The following is a 19,470-nucleotide window of genomic DNA, read 5'->3' on the forward strand; positions in this document are numbered from 1 at the left end:
CTAAGCTTTCTTTACGTGTCGCTGTGTGTATATCTGAGGCAAGAAAAGTCCCAATATTCTGAATTGTGTCTAACTTCCACTAACATAAACATTCATGTTTATCTTCACGGTACACAAATTCAGTGCAGGGTTGCCAGCCTAGACAGAAAGGCACGTTTGGGACCCAAGAAGGGCGCACACACACTGCACGCACACAACATGAACAAAGTAGGCAATCCACACAAGACAACTACCTTAGTTGACTGAATGAGACTTCTAAGCAGGTGTCTCCTGTAATCACCGAATGCCTCCATTTCCTTCCTCCAAGCACTGAACAAATTACTCCTACAGCACCCACATGTGCCAGGCACTGTGTTAAGCACGGGGGCGGAATAGGGGGGGCGGGGGGCACGTAACAGCACACTCTCACGAAACCTGCAACCTACCCAGAAAGAAGCAATTCATAAAAACACTTGCTAGAATGGGACAAACGCTGTACAAGGGGAACACATAGCAGAGGCTATAACACCAGATCTGAGAAGGAGGCAGCCCTCCACCGTTTTTACTTCTTTTTCTTGAAGTTCACTCCTTTTACGCCCAGTTACAACACTTAAAAGTTGAAGCATGCACGGCAGCAGAATGGTGCCTATTTACCTGTTTTGGGATCTCTGGCGATGAACTTGGATAATGGTGGGGAGAGTCTTCCACCTGGGGAAGCTGGGCTAGAACGTGCCTGGGCTTCTCCTTAAAGAACACAGTAACTGAACTCATTCCCCCTCACATGGGATTCCCCTCACCCTCCTTCTCTTTTGGTGGCGTTCTTTCTTCCAATTCAAAGTTCTTTCCCTCCAATTTTCACAGGCAATAAAGCAGTAGCTGCCCCCTGAAGCTGTCGTACAGCATTCTCCAAATTCTAGGTATTGTGTGTTCGATGGAAACACATGTCCTCGGAACAGAGATCCTTGCTCTTTGTTTCTGGATAGATTGCTGTTAATAAGAGACTCATTTTCACTTTCAAACTGCTAAGTAATTACTTTTTCTCTGGCACAACCACTTGCCACTCTGTTCTAAAGAAACTGCATGTATGTGGATGTATTATGCATGAACAGTTAGCATAATGGATGCGTATCTCGCTCTTTAAAGTGGCTTCTTTACTGATTTTTTTTTAATAAAATACTTTGGGACCTTCACCTCTGAAATTTACACAAGAGAAAGAAATGCTAACAATAGAAAACGGGAGCCAAGATGCAAACAGTATCATATATCTGGCTTCTTGAAACGTAAGTCTTGGAAAGTGTCTGTCTCATTCCCTTTCATTCATTGTTCCTGGCAAGCTGACAGAGCCGCCTGATGCACTGTGACAGTAGCTCATCCAAACGGCTTCTAATCAGCCACTTAAACATTTATTCATTTCAAAACTCAATCTCAAGACACAATATTAAATATAAATACTTACTGTTTAAAGGCAGACATTCTTCTATTATACAGATTTCCTTCTTTTTACGCACACACACACACACACACACACACCCGCCACCCTGAGAAATGTGAAAGCTATTCCATTAAAAGCTCAGTGAGGCTTCGCCCCCCCCATATAGGAAAAAACCCCAAACAATTATGACAAAGATCCTGAATGAGTCATAAGGAGAATGCCCTTCGACTGTGGAAGCATTAGAAGCATGACTAATGTGGTGCCTGCTTCCCGAGCAAATGACCACATTTTATTTGACTGATCCCACAATACATCATCTTCTATTTGTCCATACCTCAAAAAAACAGATTTGGAAGGGTCGTGGGCTTCCACGTGACAGGCTTTCTTGCTCTTTAACATACTGTTGGCAATGTCGTTTAGCAACTAGGCCAAAAAATTAGAGAAAGTAGCACCCTTTCCATAAAGGCACGTTTGGGACCCTTTTTACACTTTAACCCAACCCCCTACAGCTTACTTGTACGCTCTAGAATATTTTGATAATAGTTTTGGTTGAGAAAATGCGATCAGTACATAAGAAATACACACAGATATTTTGTTATAAAGAAGTAAACAATTCTGCTTGGGAGAAAGTTGGAGAAGCCTTTGAAAAAAATAAGGGACACGTGAGCCAAGCATTAAGAGCTAGTAAGAGTTTGTCACACGGATGAGGGGAGGATCCTTATCTTTTCGTCCTTTTCCCATCCCACCCCCAGGCCCCAGGCACTCACAGCACAATTTATCCAAGTTATTTGTCCACTTCCTGTGTCCCTCATTCGAGTTGTTTCACTCGAGAGTGGGACCTTCGTGTATTTTTCTTTATATACTCCAGGACTCAGAAGGCATTCAACAAAAAGTCTTCCCTCTCAAACAGATTTTGATTCCATCCTCACAGACAATGAGAAAAACCACAAAATGAGCAACATTCCATTTTTCTTAAATAAGGACACCTGCGAAGGAAAAGATCATCGAAAGACTGGCCCACCCCTCCAGGTCTCTCCTCTTACCCTTGGCACACCTGTGCCAGAATCTACATATGCACACACACTCACACACGTGATTCTTCTGACGTTACGATTCACTCGCTATTTAACTTTCAGTTTTTAGAAACTGAAACTGTACTTAAAAATACAGACTTATCGATGGTCGAGATAAACAATCCAGAAAAGTATGGAGTCTGATAACTGGCTGTGGAAAATTCATGAGCTAACAACAAAGAACTACAAATAAAACCAAGACCTTGGTGGAGAAAGTCAATCAGCTCCCGTAAGTTTACCTGCTTCAAAAAGAACATTTGTGGTCAGAAGACCCACATAGGAATCTAGACTCTGTCAAGCTCTCGGGGTCTGTTCTCTGTACTGGAGCTGACACAGAGCTGTCTGGAGTATTGGACGAGGAAGACAAGTGAGTGTGCATGGCCCATAGTAGCTTCTCAACAAACACAGCCGCTTAAGCAACTGCCGGCTCTGAAGAGACATGACGTCTCTTGGAGGAGACTCCAAACAGAGCATAAAAATATCTTACCCCAAAAAAATCACACCCATTGTCTCTTCTCATTGATAAGGTTCGTGACCTAGCAACAAAGACAGACTGGAGGTGGACACGAAGAAGGGAGAAACAACTTGCAATGTGTTTCTTTTGGTCCCTTCCACTTGTGCAAAATTCCCCCGGGTCAAATTAAATATGGCAAAAGGAGTTTTACTTTAATTTCCTCTCCTTGACTAATTTTAAACTCTGCTCTGGGTCTGCTAGGTAAGGACGGCCATGTGTATTTGTGGATAGGGATGGGACAAAGCTCACTCAGGCAAGCACAAGAAAGTGCTTTGCCAGAGAAAATGGTGTTCTCCATTTACCACCGCCAGAACTAACGCTGCTTTTACTCATTCTGTGCTGCATAAAAGGCTTTTATTATATGCTTCCCTCCTTTGTAATACAGCCCCCCTTTTTTGGAAAAAAAAATTTCAATAATAAACCTGTTAGCCTTTTAACAGAAGATGAACAGAACGCGATGAACTTAAAACCACTCTGTGTTGTTTTACCCACCACCACAGCGTTCCATACTGCTTCCATTTTTTTCTTCCTGTTTCTGTTAATAGTTATTTTTAAAGTATTAGAACAGAAGAAGGTCAGTAATGCATACAGATGTTACAAAAGTATCGGGCCACACTGCGTGTAGAGAAACATGGAAATAGTTAATGGGTGGGGGCGTCTGGGTGGCTCGGTCAGTTAAGCGTCTGACTCCGGCTCAGATCATGATCTCATAGTTCGTGGGTTCGAGCCCCACGTCGGGCTCTGTGCTGACAGCTCAGAGCCTGGAGCCTGCTTCGGATTCTGTGTCTCCCTCTCCCTCTGCCCCTCCCCCACTCACACACTGCCTCTCTCTCTCTCTCTCTCTCTCTCTGTCTCTCCCTCTCTCAAAAATAAACATTGAAAAAAATTGTTTAATAAAAACAAAGAAATAGTTAAAGGGCAAAAGTAATTTATAATCCTTCTTTTACCAAATGCATATTACCTATAATTCCACTTGTGCAACAGATGGTTCACTTGAAGCCTCACCACAGAAGGTGGCTCTCCGTGAAATAACCATCACCTCCACCACCAACAGATGTTTATAGAACATCTACTATTTTGGGGGCAATGCTAGGTCTACATGTAAGCAACAATTAAAGGAGGAGAAGAAAAAAACCTTATTCTTCTGCCTCTTATGTTATTCATTTTCTTCTATATTCTTCCTTCTCTGTCCCATGAAGACACTTGTTTGCTTTCTCTCCTCAGATCTTCTAGGTGAAGTCAAAGAGTTCTCCTGAATGAACCCTTCCAATGTGTCTTGTTCTTCCCCTCCTGGGCCAGGAATGCCAACAGAAGAGGCTCAACTGATAAAACAGGCTCGACTGATAACTTCTTGGCTCTTTCTCCCGCAGCTGGAAGGTGGTTGGGTCTCTTGGGGAAAGATGCTCAAGCCGCGTGGCCTAAGCAGCAGCCACTGGCTCCACCCCCAAATCACGGGGCTTCAGGGAACCAGGATCTAAGCACAAGCTCCCCACCGGTTGGCATCCTCAGGACATCTGCGAGTGTTGGTGGTTATTGTGTTGGAATTAGGAATCTTGTCGAACTGTTTTTCTGGAACTTTCTTACCACATGAGAGATTCATGCACCAACCACTTTCTGTCACAGAGATTTTCATCACCCCCATCTACCATTCCCTAAATCACCTGACGGAAGGAAGAGAAGAAACTCAAGATGTCACAGAACATCAAGGATTTATTTACAAATGAGCAAAGGAGCCTTAAAAGTAGGTGAAAAATAATGATCTAAAAATCCGCTTTTATATGAACTAGAGTTCATACTATTAATACCACCAGTCATACAGGTAGCAAATTAATATGAGTGAAAATTTTAAATACGATTAAGAACCCAATAAATACCCTCAAATAGGCCACAAGTTTACAAACATTTGCCAATTTTCATTATTTATCTTATTCTCAAATGTTAAAGACAAGGTCTCATGATTTACAGCCATGATGACCATCTTCTTCAATAACCACAAACAACATGTTTTATGAATTTTCCACCACAGACATGTTTTGAAATATCCGTTCTGTCAAACAAAGTAATTTCTAAGCATAAATTTTGTTTCTATCTAAAAACAACAGGGGTGCCTGGGTGGCTCAGTCGGTGAAGCGTCTGACTTCGGCTCAGGTCATGATCTCGCGGTCCGTGAGTTCGAGCCCCGCGTCGGGCTCTGGGCTGACGGCTCAGAGCCTGGAGCCTGCTTCCAATTCTGTTTCCCTCTTTCTCTGCCCCTCCCCTGCTTGTGCCCGGTCAATCTCTCTCTCTCTCTCTCTCTCTCTCTCTCTCTCTCTCTCTCTCTATCTCTCTCTCTCCCAAAAATAAACACTTAAAAAATTTTTAATAAAAAATAAAAATAATAATAATAATAATGGACAGTTCTGCCCTCTCCTACTTTTCATTTTAATTCAGCACTTTTTTATTTTCGACGCAGACCTCTCTTTTGTCCCCTCCTTAAATTTACAGGGTGAGAAAACAAGATATATAAATAAATATTCATAAATCTTAACTGGACCTGTGCGGAGACATATAGGTAAGTAGTTTATAAAGGTAAGTAGGCCTCAATTATTTACGTTTCAAACTGAAACTCCAGAGCCCCTGAAAATATCCATCACTACCATCTCCTTAGCGAGTGATTTGCAACTTCCGGTATATTATTCACATTCTGAGAGGAAACAAGCACCAAAAAGGTTCATGAAAGATGGGCTAAATGACCAACGACTAACGCCAAGGAGTTCCCTCCAGAATCTACCGCGTCTGAGCCCCAGAGATAAATGCCTCCCTTTCAATTCCATCACTAGATCCCAAATCTGGTTGTCAGGAAAAAGTACAGTTCTCGGGGGCCCGGGACGCTTGGCCTGGTGCCTTGCGGCACATTTAGCCGTGTCCTTAATCGCCCAGAGCAGCGCCCACTGTGGCGTGCTGCTAGTCTTTACCATCTGGAGCCTGGAGTTGATATTAGCTTTAACCACACACGCGGGAGAAAAAAAAGGAAAAAAAACCCAAAACCTCTCATTCGCATTTAAGTGAAATTGGTGGCAGAACAATGCGCCATGCCGTCTAGGCTTTTACACATGGAAGAAAGGAAAGGGTAGAGTACAAACCTTCTCCTTTGTCTTCTGGTTCTCGGCTCGGAGGTCTTCATATTCGCCTATGGCTGAAAGGAGAAAAAAGGAAAGCAGCATTATAACACTATCAGAAGTTTACCGTAGGAAAACCCTGGATCCAATTAACCTCTGGTCTGTGTACTAGGTTGGGGGTGGGGCAGAGAAGAGGCTGCAGAAGAGTCTCTGAAGACCATGGGGGAGGGGAAGGGGGAAAAAAAGTTACAGAGAGGGAGGGAGGCAAACCATAAGAGACTCTTAAAAACTGAGAACAAACTGAGGGTTGGTGGGGGGTGGGAGGGAGGGAGGGGAAAGTGGGTGATGGGCATTGAGGAGGGCACCTGTTGGCATGAGCACTGGGTGTCGTATGGAAACCAATCTGACAATCAATTTCATATTTAAAAAAAAAAAAAGAGAGAGAGAGAGAGACACCACAGCAGGTGTGAGCCCACCAGGCCAACTTTCGGCTCTCCCTAGGTCACAGAAAGACCTAGGAGCCATAAGTGACCTAGGACAAATCACTTCTCTTTGATGCTCAGCATCTGGGCCTGTGAGAGGAGACAGGTGGGTCCTCCGTGAAGTTCCTTCCAGCACTGTTAGTCTGTGGGGCTGTGATCAGAGGTTTCTTTTTAAAATCAGCCTCCAGAAAATAAAGTAGGCTTACACATTCAGTTCAATGTCACACATCTGCTTTATTCACAAAGCACAAGATTTATGCCATGAGTATAAAACTAAGAACAACTATTTTCAGGCACTGCAAAGGTCATTGATTAGCAAGACATGACCAGATATCAGCCAGATTCATTTCACTACGTTGGAAAAATATGTGAACGGTTGGGAAATATTTCCAACTATGTGAGAAAACAGCAGCCTATTATTGAAAATCCTCTACTGCCAGGAAAATAAAGTAGCCTGAACCCCCACATCCACCTTCTGGCCAAAGCACCATTCTTAGATATCCTCACGGTTGAGAATACGAGGTTCACAGCTTATGATGGGAGGAAAGAGCATGACCCACGATTAAGGATGGAATGAAATGTACAAGGTGGGCCTTACAGAGCTGGTACCTGTTCCCAGACCAGCGCCCTGACTGGCGCCACAGAGCCAGGGCATGCCCAGATTGCATTTTTGTACTTTTACTTTAAAAACATTTTCATCGGGATGTGTCTACAAAAAGGTCAGTTGTTTGTTTGTTTGTTTGTTTGTTTTTTAAATGACAGAGTTTCCTATTTCCATGAATAACCCAAAGATAGAAAAAAATAATCAGACATCAGTGGCTTCAAGAACATCCCAGATAATTTGGTCATTAAATCCAGGAGTGTAGGATTCTAACCACTGGAGCAGAGAACACCTCAAAAAACATACAATTCACATGGTGAAGTATATCCTCCATCAGTGATCCAAAGGGTTTAGAATAGCTAAGGCAATCACAGGACCACAACTTTAACACCCAACCAAATGAACAAATATTTATGGGATTACACCACCAATGCCCAGAAGTTTTAGCGGCACTCTGTGACGCTCTAAATAAGAATTAACGGACCATTTTATTGAAGCCGAGAACAATTCTTGAGAATTAGCCCATAAAATAGCCGAATAGATACATGTAAAGATAACAGACCTTTTATAAAGAATTGCATTTTCAACAGAAAAGACTGGAGTGACCACAGAATGAAGTCCTATGCACACCAGCTCCTCCTCAGCCTCCACCACACAAAACCCAACCAATGGGTATAAACTAAATTTGTCCTCAGTTATGAAAAATCAACAAAATGACCCCCTCCTTTTTTAACAGAAAGCAACAAAACTAAGAGAGTCTAAAAATATGCACTTATGCATTGGGTAGTCTATGGTTGTGGTCCCAAATCTTATTACTGTATCTAATATTCTTTCAAAAACTAAATATATTTTACTGAGAGATTTTTGTTTACTTGACATTTAAAAGTATCTGCAGACGAAGTAGAAAAATCAAAACTGATTTACCACTCTTTTCTTGATGACCTACTTTACAGACGTACAAACAATAAAAGGCTTATAAAACCATGATCTCATATTGACATTAAGAATTTTTTTTCTATTTCAAACATTAGATAACAGCTTTGAAGCTTTTAAAAAATACCGATACTACTCTTCCATTTTCTGACCAATAGAATCCAGATGAAACATCGCAGACTCCCAACTACCCTTCATCTATCATGACTTAATGGAAACCAAAGAAAATATGCTTTCTTGTGACCATGTGCAACTTACAAAAATAAAGCCAGGTAGAGGGAATGCAGAGGAAAAGTATCGGAAGAATTCAACCACTTGGCAATGGGAAGGGGGCTCCTGGGGGATAGGGGATTAATGCAGAGAAAAACATTTACTTATATTTTTATTTCTTTGAAGATAAAAAAAACAAGCTCACTGCCCTAAATAAGATTTACATACATACACACACAAACCCCATAGCGAATACACATGTAACCAACCCTAACCTCAGCGAAACTGGCAAAAATTGAAGTGACCTATATTATTCAGCTACTTCTTCTCTGGCAATGCTAAAGGGTCACAGAGAAAGCCTTCTCTTTGTTTCAGAACCGGCTCACTGGGAATTTTTGAAGTGAGTCACACAGCTCAAGTGATTTGATGATACAGATCCTCCAAAGCTTGAAGTAACCCAGTACAAAAGTAGATATTAACTTGACCAATGCTCTGCCATCTGAAAGACATCCACAGCTTGGGAAGACTTCATCTCTTGGGTTTACAGGTACAGTTTCTTTCACTGTACTATTAGGTCATATAACAGTAATTAAAAAGTGCAGCCAAGGGACACTGGTCTATTTGGTGACTCTCTCTGAATCTCAGATTCCTCATCTGAAGAATGAGAACAATTATCATACATCTTTCTTATAGTGTTGTGATTAGGAGTCAGCGTAAGATGTAAGAGTACCTTAGGTATATTATGTGTTCATTACGTGTTAGCCATGGTTATTCTTAGGGATACAGCAAAGTATATCAAATCCTGCAACCCCCACCCTCCACCAAATAAAAGGAGGAGAAAGGGAAGTAACAATCAATGGTATTGTGTTGTAGTCATAAAAAAAAAAAAAAAAAGGGAAGTTGGCAAAGTGGTGGAAGCAAGTAAGTCTGGGAGCTGCACTTTTCGATCCTGGCTGCACATTAGGATCACCTGTGGAGCTTTTAAATCATACAGATGCCTAGCCCCCTCTCTGCCCACCCCAACCCAAGATTCTAATTTAACTAGTTTAGGGTGGACCTTGGGCACCATATTTGTTTTAGAAAGTGAGCACCCCAGGTGATTCTAGTGTGCAGCCAGGGAGGGGAATCGTTACATAAGAGTACAGAATGGAAGGAAAAGGGGGATGTGGAGAAAACAAGGAGAATCTCAGGCAGAGCACGTGTTTCAAGAATCATGCTGGTTTTCTATTTCCCAACTCCCTAATACCAAGAAAGGGAGTTTTCTCTCCAAGCTGCAAATCATGATATAGCCAGCCCAGAAAGCTGATGAAAAGACTTAGCTGTTTCAGAGGCATGACACTTAAAGTTCGTAACTACAGGCCAATAACACCTCTGGCTAGGATGGATAACAATCATGGTTTGCCTGGGACTTTCCCACTTTAGACTGAAGAGCCCTGTGTCCCTGGAAACCTCTCAGTTCCAGGCAGATTAATCACCCCATCTCAGGTATAAGCACCAGAACAGTCCTTCCAACCAATACCTTCTAGGCCTGTAGTGTCAAATACGGAGTCACTAGCTATATGTGGCTGCTTACATGTAAGTTAATTAAAATTAAATAAAACTTAAAGTTCAGTCCTTCAGTTACACGAGCGGTATTTCAAGTGCTCAACAGTTACACGTGGCCAGTGGCTATCACACTGGACAGGAGGCACAGAACATTTCCATCCCAGCAGGAAGTTCTACTAGACAGTATTATTCTGGGCATCTCTGTCCAGATACCCTATAAGCACCTCACACTCTGTATGTTAGAAAGTGAACTCATCAAACTCCCTTTTCACCAAAACTTCCTCCTTCCTGTATGCATGATGTCCTAGATGGGATCATGTACCTGGTCTTCAAGCTAGTACCTCGGAATCATCCTTGATTCCTCTCATTCTTCCACCTTCCAACAGATCATCAAAATGCTCCCATCGCCTAAAAAGTCTCTCCAATCTGTCCTTCCTCTAAAGTATCTCTCCCCTGATTCTAGTCCTCAATAATGGTAAAACCCTCTAGCTTTCCTCTATCCCAAGTTCATTCTTCACACAGTAGATAGTTAGCATAGTAACAAAGCAACCTGGTTTACATCATTCTTGGGTTTAAAAGCACCCAATGACATTAGCTTTACAACCTGGGACATCAATTCCCACTCGTGCCACTCAGTCTTAGAGACCACCACTCAATCCATCACACCCCAAGTCCCAATGCCTCCCTGACCCCTCTAAGACCTTTCATACCCAGGTGCCTTTATAAACAGGTTTCCTTTGCCTGCAAGGTCTTCTCCTCCTTATCTTCCCTATGTGCTCCTTGACAATCCAATTCAACTGTCATTTCCTGTAAGAAACTCTCCCCACATACCTAAGACAAAAAATCAACATGTGTATTTATAATATACTACCAGAACACACTGTTCATGTATCTCTACTAGAGCATCTATGTATAACGTTATAAATTATCTGAACATAAGCCTGTTTTCTTGTCTTCTCTCCCATTCGATTCATTGCTATAGACCTCACACCCAACAGAATATGAAGCAGAGTTGGTACCTATGTTGACTGAAAGGCTGGTTCATAGAAGTCTGGGATGTGGAGCAATTAAGTCAAATACCAACATCCCCATCTTTTTTAAATGTTTACTTATTTATTTGAGAGAGAGAGAGAGAGAGAGAGAGAGCACGCACGTGAGCGGGGGAAGGGCAAAGAGAGACAGAGGGAGTCAGCAGATCCAAAGCAGGCTCTGTGCTGACAGCAGAGAGCCCAATGCGGGGCTCAAAGTCACGAACTGCAAGATTGTGACCCAAGCCAAAGTCAGACACTTAACCAACTGAGCCATCCAGGTGCCCCTAACGTCCCCATTTTAAAAATGAAGATACACTGGGCACCTGGATGGCTCAGCTGGTTAAACATTTGACAATTGATTTAGGCTCAGGTCATGATCTCACTGTTCATGAGTTCCAGCATGGAGCTTGCTTGCGATCCTCTCTCTCTCTCTCTCTCTCTCTCTCTCTCAATAAATAAACTTAAAAAAATAAAAATAAATAAAAATGAAGATACAAATGCACAGAGAAGTCAAATCCTGCAGTAAGAAATATTGGAGGCAGGACCAGTCTACTGATTTCCAAAGTTGTTCATGTAAAAATCATTACTGAGCATTACTGTGTGCGATGTGTTAAAACACTAGACCAGAAATAATCCTCTAGGGTGAGGACTGTGTCTTATGCATACAGATGCCCACATTCAGCACAACGCCTGACATACAGCAGGCACTTGATAAATGTGTGTTAAATTAAGGAAGAAGGAAGAATGGATCGAGTTCTTCACATGAACAACTTGTGAAAAAGCACATACTACCCTCCCCATATTAAAAGGGTCTCTTACATCACATGTTACAACAAGATACTTAATAAAAGTGAAGCTTTAAATAGCCATCAAATATACCCAGAAAAACACTGCCTCATAAGATCTTTTAATGGAGATTCTCATCCATTAAGTCTGCATCTCTGAGACTCATGGAGCCTTGAAACACCTCTTACTAATGGGGAACGAGGACATGAGTCATAAGAGGTAATGTTCAATTAGGACATTATTCCCTCCTGCACACATGCCAATGGGTCCTCTCCTAGAGCCAGAGTAGAAAGAGAAGTCATTTATACCTCCCTTGTTAATTAAAGCATTAGAACAGTCGGAGAAAACACTGCTGGAAAACCTGATCAAAAAACAAAGATGACAGATTTCACATCTGAAAAGAAATTATGGCAAACCTGAAACGTATGCATTACTTGGCAGAACACACGGTTCAGTGTTAACGAATTAATGATGCTTAAGAAGTACTCTCAACGAACTATAGTAATGACTTCAAATTAACCAAGAGAAAGAGAGGAAACTGAATATGTTTAAAATACATGCATAAGTCTGGTCTCCAGTCTGGCACGGAGCTTTGATGTCAATACTCCTGTCCTCCCAACAACAGAAAACCTCAACACACCAAAAGTCAACGACTCTTCTTAGGTCCATCAGAGAATGGAGATCACAGGGCAAACTGCTATTCCAAAAATTAGAGAGATGGGCAAGATACAGACAATCACAACTTATGGGAGCAGAAGCTGAGGTTCAGAACCTCATCACCAAACAGCGCCAAGACAGGAAAACCTAAGCAGTCATTGGCAAATTGCTGAAGGCTCACTTCTCACAAGTTTGAGAGCTAAAAACTCCAGCGGGTAGGCCACTCTTAGGAGGGCCCCAACCTTTTGTGAGTTTTACACCCAGGAGGGCTACCAAGTCCTCACAGTAAACATCAGAGGAAATTTCCCTACTACTTTAGGCGGGGGAAGGGAGAAGGCGCCATGTTGAAATGTGCCCAGAGCCTTAGCAAGGCCTGCCCTTAGGAAAAATCATTTCATCAGAGCCTAAGAGACTTGGAGGAAGATAAGAGCCAACTCCAGCCCCCTCTGGCATGCCTGTCTTACCTAAGGAGAAAAAAACAAAACTGAGAAGCACAAGTGAAAGTCGCAGCCCAAGGGGACAGGCGCACCGAGACCCTGAGACCTTATCACAGGACCATCGGAGGCTTCCCCTCCCCCGTACCCTACCCCGTGAATATTTAGAGCAGAGTTGTTCCTAAGTGCCAAACCTTGGAAGCAACGACCATGTTTACCCACAGGTGAATGGATAAACAAACTATGGTACACCCATACAAGTATTATTTGGTGATAAAAAGAAATATCAAGTCACAAAAAGACACAGGGGAACCACTATACGTGCATATTGCCCAGTGAAAGAAGTCAATATAAAAAGGCCATGGACTATATGATTCCAGCTCTATGACATTCTGAGGAAAGCAAAACTATGAAGCCAGTAAAAAGATCAGGAGTTCTGCCAAGAGTTCAGGGGTAAGGAGGGAGTGATGAACAAGTAGACCAGAGGAAATATTTGGAGGAGTGATACTTCTGTATGATAACGTGATGGTGGGTATATGTCATACATCTGTCCAAACCCATAGGACATATAACATAAAGAATTAACCCCGATATAAACTATGGACTCCAGTGAATAATACCGGGTCAATACAGCTCATCAAGTCTAAGAAATGCACCACACTAACTCAAAATGATAGTAACAGAGAAAACTGGGGGTGAGGGAAGGTGGGGGCTATGTGGAAATTCTCTGTACTTTCTGCTAAGGTTTTCTGTAAACCTAATATATATACGTGTGTGTGTATACATACCGCCTGTGTGTGTGTGTGTGTGTGTGTGTGTGTGTATATATATATATATATATATATATATATATATATATATCTCACAATCATACTCTGATTTGTGCCATACAGGATTCGAGATAGAATCAAGTCACTGAAAGGATCCTAATATATTAATGTTTGTTGTGCCATATAAAAATTCCAGAACTCGTGCTTTAATACTTAAAATATTTAATATTCAGCACGGTAAGCAGACAAGAATGAAAGTCATGTTCCTCCTGGATTTTAAAGCCAAACGTTGTTGTATAACAGAATAAATCTACAGGACAACAAAGTTTAAAATATACCTACTTTTTGGGATCCACTTTTGAAAATTTTTCCCACAGCTGTACTTACAGATACAGGTGTACGAGGATGTAAGCAGCATCTTTATTTTAATAAACTTTAATTTTGTAAACTTTAGATTTACAACAAAATCGTAAAGAGAGTACAGAGAGCTCCCATATGCCCCACACCCAGTTTCTCCTATTATTAACATCTGACATTAGTATTGCACATTGATTACCGCCAATGGACCAATACTGACACATTATGAAGGAAAGTCCATACTTCAACTATATTTCCTTAGTTTTTACCTAATGTTCTGTTTTTCTTCCAGGATTCCATTCAGGTACCCTGTTACGTTTAGTTGTCATGTCTCCTTAGACACCTCTTGGCAGTGACAGTTTCATATACTTATCTATAAATATTTCCATATGTAATCATCTATATCTAGATTGAGCAAAACATGAATCCATACTGATGTCTAGTATCTATTGCCCAAAGCATTATTTTTAATAGCAAAGACACAGAAACACAGAGATGTCCATCGAGAGGACATTATAGGGGGAAATCTGGAGAGTGCAACACTATCCAAATCAATTTTTAAAGATTCAATTCTATATGTACTGATAGGAATTCCATAATACATATTAAGTGATTAACTACATATGTGTGTTCACGCGCACAGTTTTTGAGAGGAAACACAACAAAAAGTTAACAGTAACTCTGAGGAATGGGAAGGGGGTGAGAGCGTGTGTGACCAATGGGACGGCACTGCCCTCAAAGAGGAACACAGTGTTAGGTATCACAGTGGTCTGCGGCCTCCAAAGGATCACAGCACATTAAATGATGTGCAGTATGGGGCGCCTGGGTGGCTCAGTCAGTTAAGCGTCTGACTTCGGCTCAGGTCATGATCTCGCAGTCTGTGAGTTCGAGCCCCACATCGGGCTCTGTGCTGACAGCTCGGAGCCTGGGGTCTGCTTTGGATTCTGTGTCTCCCTCTCTCTCTGCTCCTCCCCTGCTCACACTCTCTCTCCCCAAAATAAATGAAGATTAAAAAAAATTTAAAAAAAGATGTACAGTATATCCACGGTATTAAAATTTCATGGGGAGAAGAACAGTTGGGGGGAAAATGTCTAAAAAGACTCCTTAGGAGAGTAGAATGAAATAAAGATTAAGAAACAATGAATCAGAGGGAAGAGTTCATTGCACTTTTCATGCTATATGCTTATTTTTTCCTAAATAAGCAGATGTTTATTTTTAATTCAATTTAAAACAAAAGTAAGATTGAACGACCCAGCAGACATCTTACATGAATGATGAAATTCTGACTGCAAGACGTAATTGTTCAGCCCATGATGAGCGTCCATCTCATGGAGGGTTGCCCATTTGGTGCCTCTGAGATGGTAGTTCACAAACTTTAGGAGGAAACTGCATTTTCAGGGTTTACAGCCAACGCCGAATGTCCCCCAAAGTCTAAAATACTTACTATCTGGCCATTTACACAAAAAGTCCGCTGACCTCGGATCCACAGTATGTTCCCTTAAAAACTTTTTTTGGGTGCATTCACACAGTGGAATACTATTCAGCAATGCAAATAAATGAACTACAACCACACACAATGCTGATAAATCCCACACGTAATGAGCGAAAGAAGACACAGCAAATAATGCATCCTGTATGATTCCATTCAGCTAATCTTCAGAGACTGGCAGAACTTACCTTTGGAGACACAAATAGCATCGGGGAAAGGCAGGTAAGAAGGATTGGGAGGTTATGAAGGGGTTTCTGGAAATGTTCTGATTTAAGTGTTGTTAGAAGCACTTTTTTTTTTTTTTCCAATAACTCATTGAGATGCTCATTCCTATTTCGTGCACTTTTCTCAATCTAGGTTGTATTTTGTTGTGAAAGCAAAACATCCTAAGTGTCGATTTTACAAAAAACATACCCAGATGAAGAAAAATAAATTTACCAGGCCTCTTTTCATCAATAAGTAAGAAAGCGCATACGTACCCCCATTATTCAGAGACCGGTGGCCCCCCCGGACCACACTTGTAAAAATAGTGACGTGAAGCCAAGTTTGCACTTGGTTCCATGGCAACCGTTTAATCCCAAACTGCTTTCTACTGACTGACTTTGTGTGTATCCAAGACCGACAATGCTTCAGCTTTTCCTGACTGATACAGTCACGGCAGTAGGCAATCCTTTGGGCCCCTTTTGTCGAAATAATGCTCTAGCTACTTTGTGGCCTAGAAGTCAAGGCAACGCTGGGAGCCTCTTTAATGACTAACTCAGCTCTAAGACTAAGCCTGGCTAAATTCCCATCGGAACCTTAAGCACTATCGCTGTAGTCTTGGAGAAAATGATAGCTAACTCTAAAGATGAAATGTTACCTTGCTTTAAAGCCCATTATCTTACTTTCCGATAGTGTTTTCAGTCTGCTTGGCGTGGTTGTGGTCTCACATCGTAACATCATTAACTGTTGGGTATGATCACACCCTTCAAAACTTCCTCGCCAGGTTCCAAATGACATGGCATTACTACCCTGACCGGTGTAGTGGACGTCTGTTGTGTCTGCCCAACTTGCAACCCGCCCCCCTTTCTGGTAGTGGTACACCATTCTTGTTTGGACAACCACTCCGATCCACTGGCCTTTGTGGGGGCTGCCAATCAAGGTGCCCTGCCCTGACCTGCCCAAAGGACTTAAACCCGTGACCCAACCTCTGCCAACTAGACACTCTTCCTGGAATTCACATGCCTACCACCATCTCGAGGCTAGGAACTCCTCACCAGCAGGGACAAGGTTTTATTCATCTCTCCAACTCTGATGCCTAGCACAGTGCCTGGCTATGAATATTCAATGCGCGTGGGACGAATAAATTACGGAGGAAATCATGTACCTTAAACAAATGCTGAGCTAAGTCGATCATTTCCCAGCAGAATTCTGGAGGGAGAGCAAATCGTACGATGTTTTGTAAGGGAAATGTCCACTTTAGTAGCTAAGAAATATGCATCGGAAATAGTATCCCAAGTTGCCATTTGTCAGTGCATTAAAGATGTCAATCAGTCCAATAAAATAAAGCTCCAGAAAGGACAAAAAGAGAATTACCTCATTACCTCAACATCTGCTTGAACATAAGCAATCACACACTGGCTAATTTTTTTCAAGGGACATAATATAACTTTCTAGAAAGACATAATATAGCTAATTATACCATTCACTAGAAGGGAACATACAATGTTTTGAAGTAATTCAGAAGTGGGTGTGATTTATAAGACATAGAGCCGAGGGAATGGTAAGTATAAATTAGAGATTGTTCGTATTATGACAGACTCCGTCATTACATTTCACAACTTTTGTCAAAAGCAACCTTATTCACCACACCACCGCAGGCTTCACATTAGGGAAGGCTGGGTCAGTTCTGCCATTCAGAGTAGATAGGAATCTTCTTTCTGAACATACTCCCGAGGAACGGGTTCAAATTTTTGACTAAAAATTCACTAACGAAGAAATGAGATGAGGAAGCCAATAACCTTGTAAAAAGATTGCAAACCTCACTAAGAACCTCACTTAATTTTTCTAACGGTGCCATGTTTGTTCATCAGACTGGCGAAAATGAAGAAACTCATCAGACTGTCACAATTAGTAAAAACCGAGGTTGGTCAACGGTGACAAGTGGGGGGGGGGGGGGGGAATGGACACTGCCGGGGGGGCCAGGTGAACTGGTACAACCGTTTTTGGGGGCACCTTGAAGACGCCCAGCAAAACTTTATGTCTACCACGGGGCACCTGGGTGGCTCAGTCAGTTGAGCATCCGACTTTGGCTCAGGTCACGATCTCACAGCTCGTGGGTTCGAGCCCTGCATCGGGCTCTGTGCTGACAGCTCAGGGCCTGGAGCCTGCTTCTCATTCTGTGCATCCCTCTCTCTCTTGCCCCTCCCCCACTCACAATCTGTCTCCCTCGCTCTCAAAAATAAATAAACATTAAAAAACAAAAACTTTACTTGCCCTCTGATCCAACAATTCCATTTCTAAGAATCTATCCTATAAAAACGATGTGTAATTGCACACATCTGTGTGGTTATTTGATTCATAACTGTCTACTAGACAGTAAACCTGGTGGAGAGCAAGGACTGTCTGTTTGGTTCACTATCTACCCCGAGAGCCTCCCACTTGGGCCTCATTCATGGTAGGTACTTGGTAAGTATTTGTGAAAGGAATACATGAATATGTTTACACAGGGTTGAAAAAGGAAACTAGAGTGTTCATCAGTAATGGTTTTTCTTGTCCGCATTAAATAGGAGTAGTGGAATTATTTGCCATGTTAACAGGGATTAAAAAATATTGTCTATTTTCAAAAACAAATCACACATACCATCAGCTTACAAGATTAATGACCTTAGGGGCAAGAGCCCAAATACCTAGTTGCCTGTTCATCTACCTCAAACTCCCATCTTCCCAATTAATTCCATGGGTCAAACAGCAGTTAAATGCCCTTGAAATAAGTCCTTTGTTATCACAGTCTATGATCCTATGACAAATAAATGCTCTGGTGTTGAGATGGGCTGAAAAAAATCCCAACACCCATGTAACCAGACTCAATCCTTAAAAAAAAAAAAAAAAGTGCACCTTTTAAGACACATAAATTCCAAAGCCTAACTGTTCTGCCTTTGATACGCCCATCATCAAGGAAACACATCCTCTAAAAATACCAAACCATAGATTTGTTTTCCAATATCTGAGAAAGAGCCAAAAACTTAAGAATCCTCCCTTTTTCTCGGCTCTCAAATCCAACACAGAGATAGAGAATGTACTCCCAAATCAAATATAAACAACTTGTGGATTTTCCGCATTGTTAATCTACCCTTGAAATTATACTCAGAATAAAAAGGAGTGAAGTTTTTTTATTGCATCATTATTTGAAAACCAACCATCCATCAAGAGCTCTGATGTCCAACCGACAGATATTACCAATGATGAAAGCTCCAACTGTCTAGAATACCAAGTACTATGTTACTGGGGGAAGACCGCTATTAGAAATAAAATACTAACAGAATCCAGCCCCTCAACTAAGCCACTTGAGAAATGTCAGATAAGGGCATTTCACCCACCCACTGGATTCACCAAAGTTTGTGACTTTATGAACTAAGGCTAATTTAGGATGGGAGTCGAAGGTACTGGGAAAGGCCATTAACATTTATCCAACGGTTTCTAGACGCTAGATACAACAAAGGAAATGGGTTCTGTCCATTTCAGTGAGGTAATAATTTCCCCAAGATCACAGGATTGGTAAACAATCGTGCTGAGATTTGTTTCCAGGAGTGTGAATTCCAGAGGGGTCCACACACCCTTAAGAATGGTATGTCTGTGGTTTCCAAAGAGCAACAGGTGCACAGAACTGGGCAGAGCCCAATAAAATCATCTGGTTTAGCCCATGCCTTTAGTCAGGTAAGGCATTATCACCGCAAGACCCATGGAAGGGAAGAGCCTTGTCAAGTTGAGCCAACAGAAATGAAAGAGTTGAGAGTGAACAGCAGGATTAGCCCCAGAGCAGGCCCCCTTCCACTATGTGGCCATGTCACCAAGTGATTCAGAAAAGCACAAGTTCCTAC

At 41.9% G+C, this 19,470-nt stretch overlaps 1 protein-coding gene across 3 annotated transcripts in view; it reads right to left on the reverse strand.

Annotated features, from left to right (window-relative positions):
• SHTN1 (shootin 1) overlaps positions 1–19,470 on the reverse strand; it is a 103,191-nt gene that overhangs the window by 82,069 nt on the left and 1,652 nt on the right. For all 3 annotated transcript variants that reach the window (XM_058697889.1, XM_058697888.1, XM_058697890.1), the window contains exon 2: positions 6,121–6,173. In XM_058697889.1, the coding sequence (XP_058553872.1) occupies positions 6,121–6,161 (41 nt within the window). In that variant the 5' untranslated portion in view covers positions 6,162–6,173. The remainder of the gene's footprint in view (positions 1–6,120; positions 6,174–19,470) is intronic.

This window comes from Neofelis nebulosa, chromosome 13, assembly GCF_028018385.1.
Source record: "Neofelis nebulosa isolate mNeoNeb1 chromosome 13, mNeoNeb1.pri, whole genome shotgun sequence".
Classification (NCBI taxonomy): Eukaryota; Metazoa; Chordata; class Mammalia; order Carnivora; family Felidae; genus Neofelis; species Neofelis nebulosa.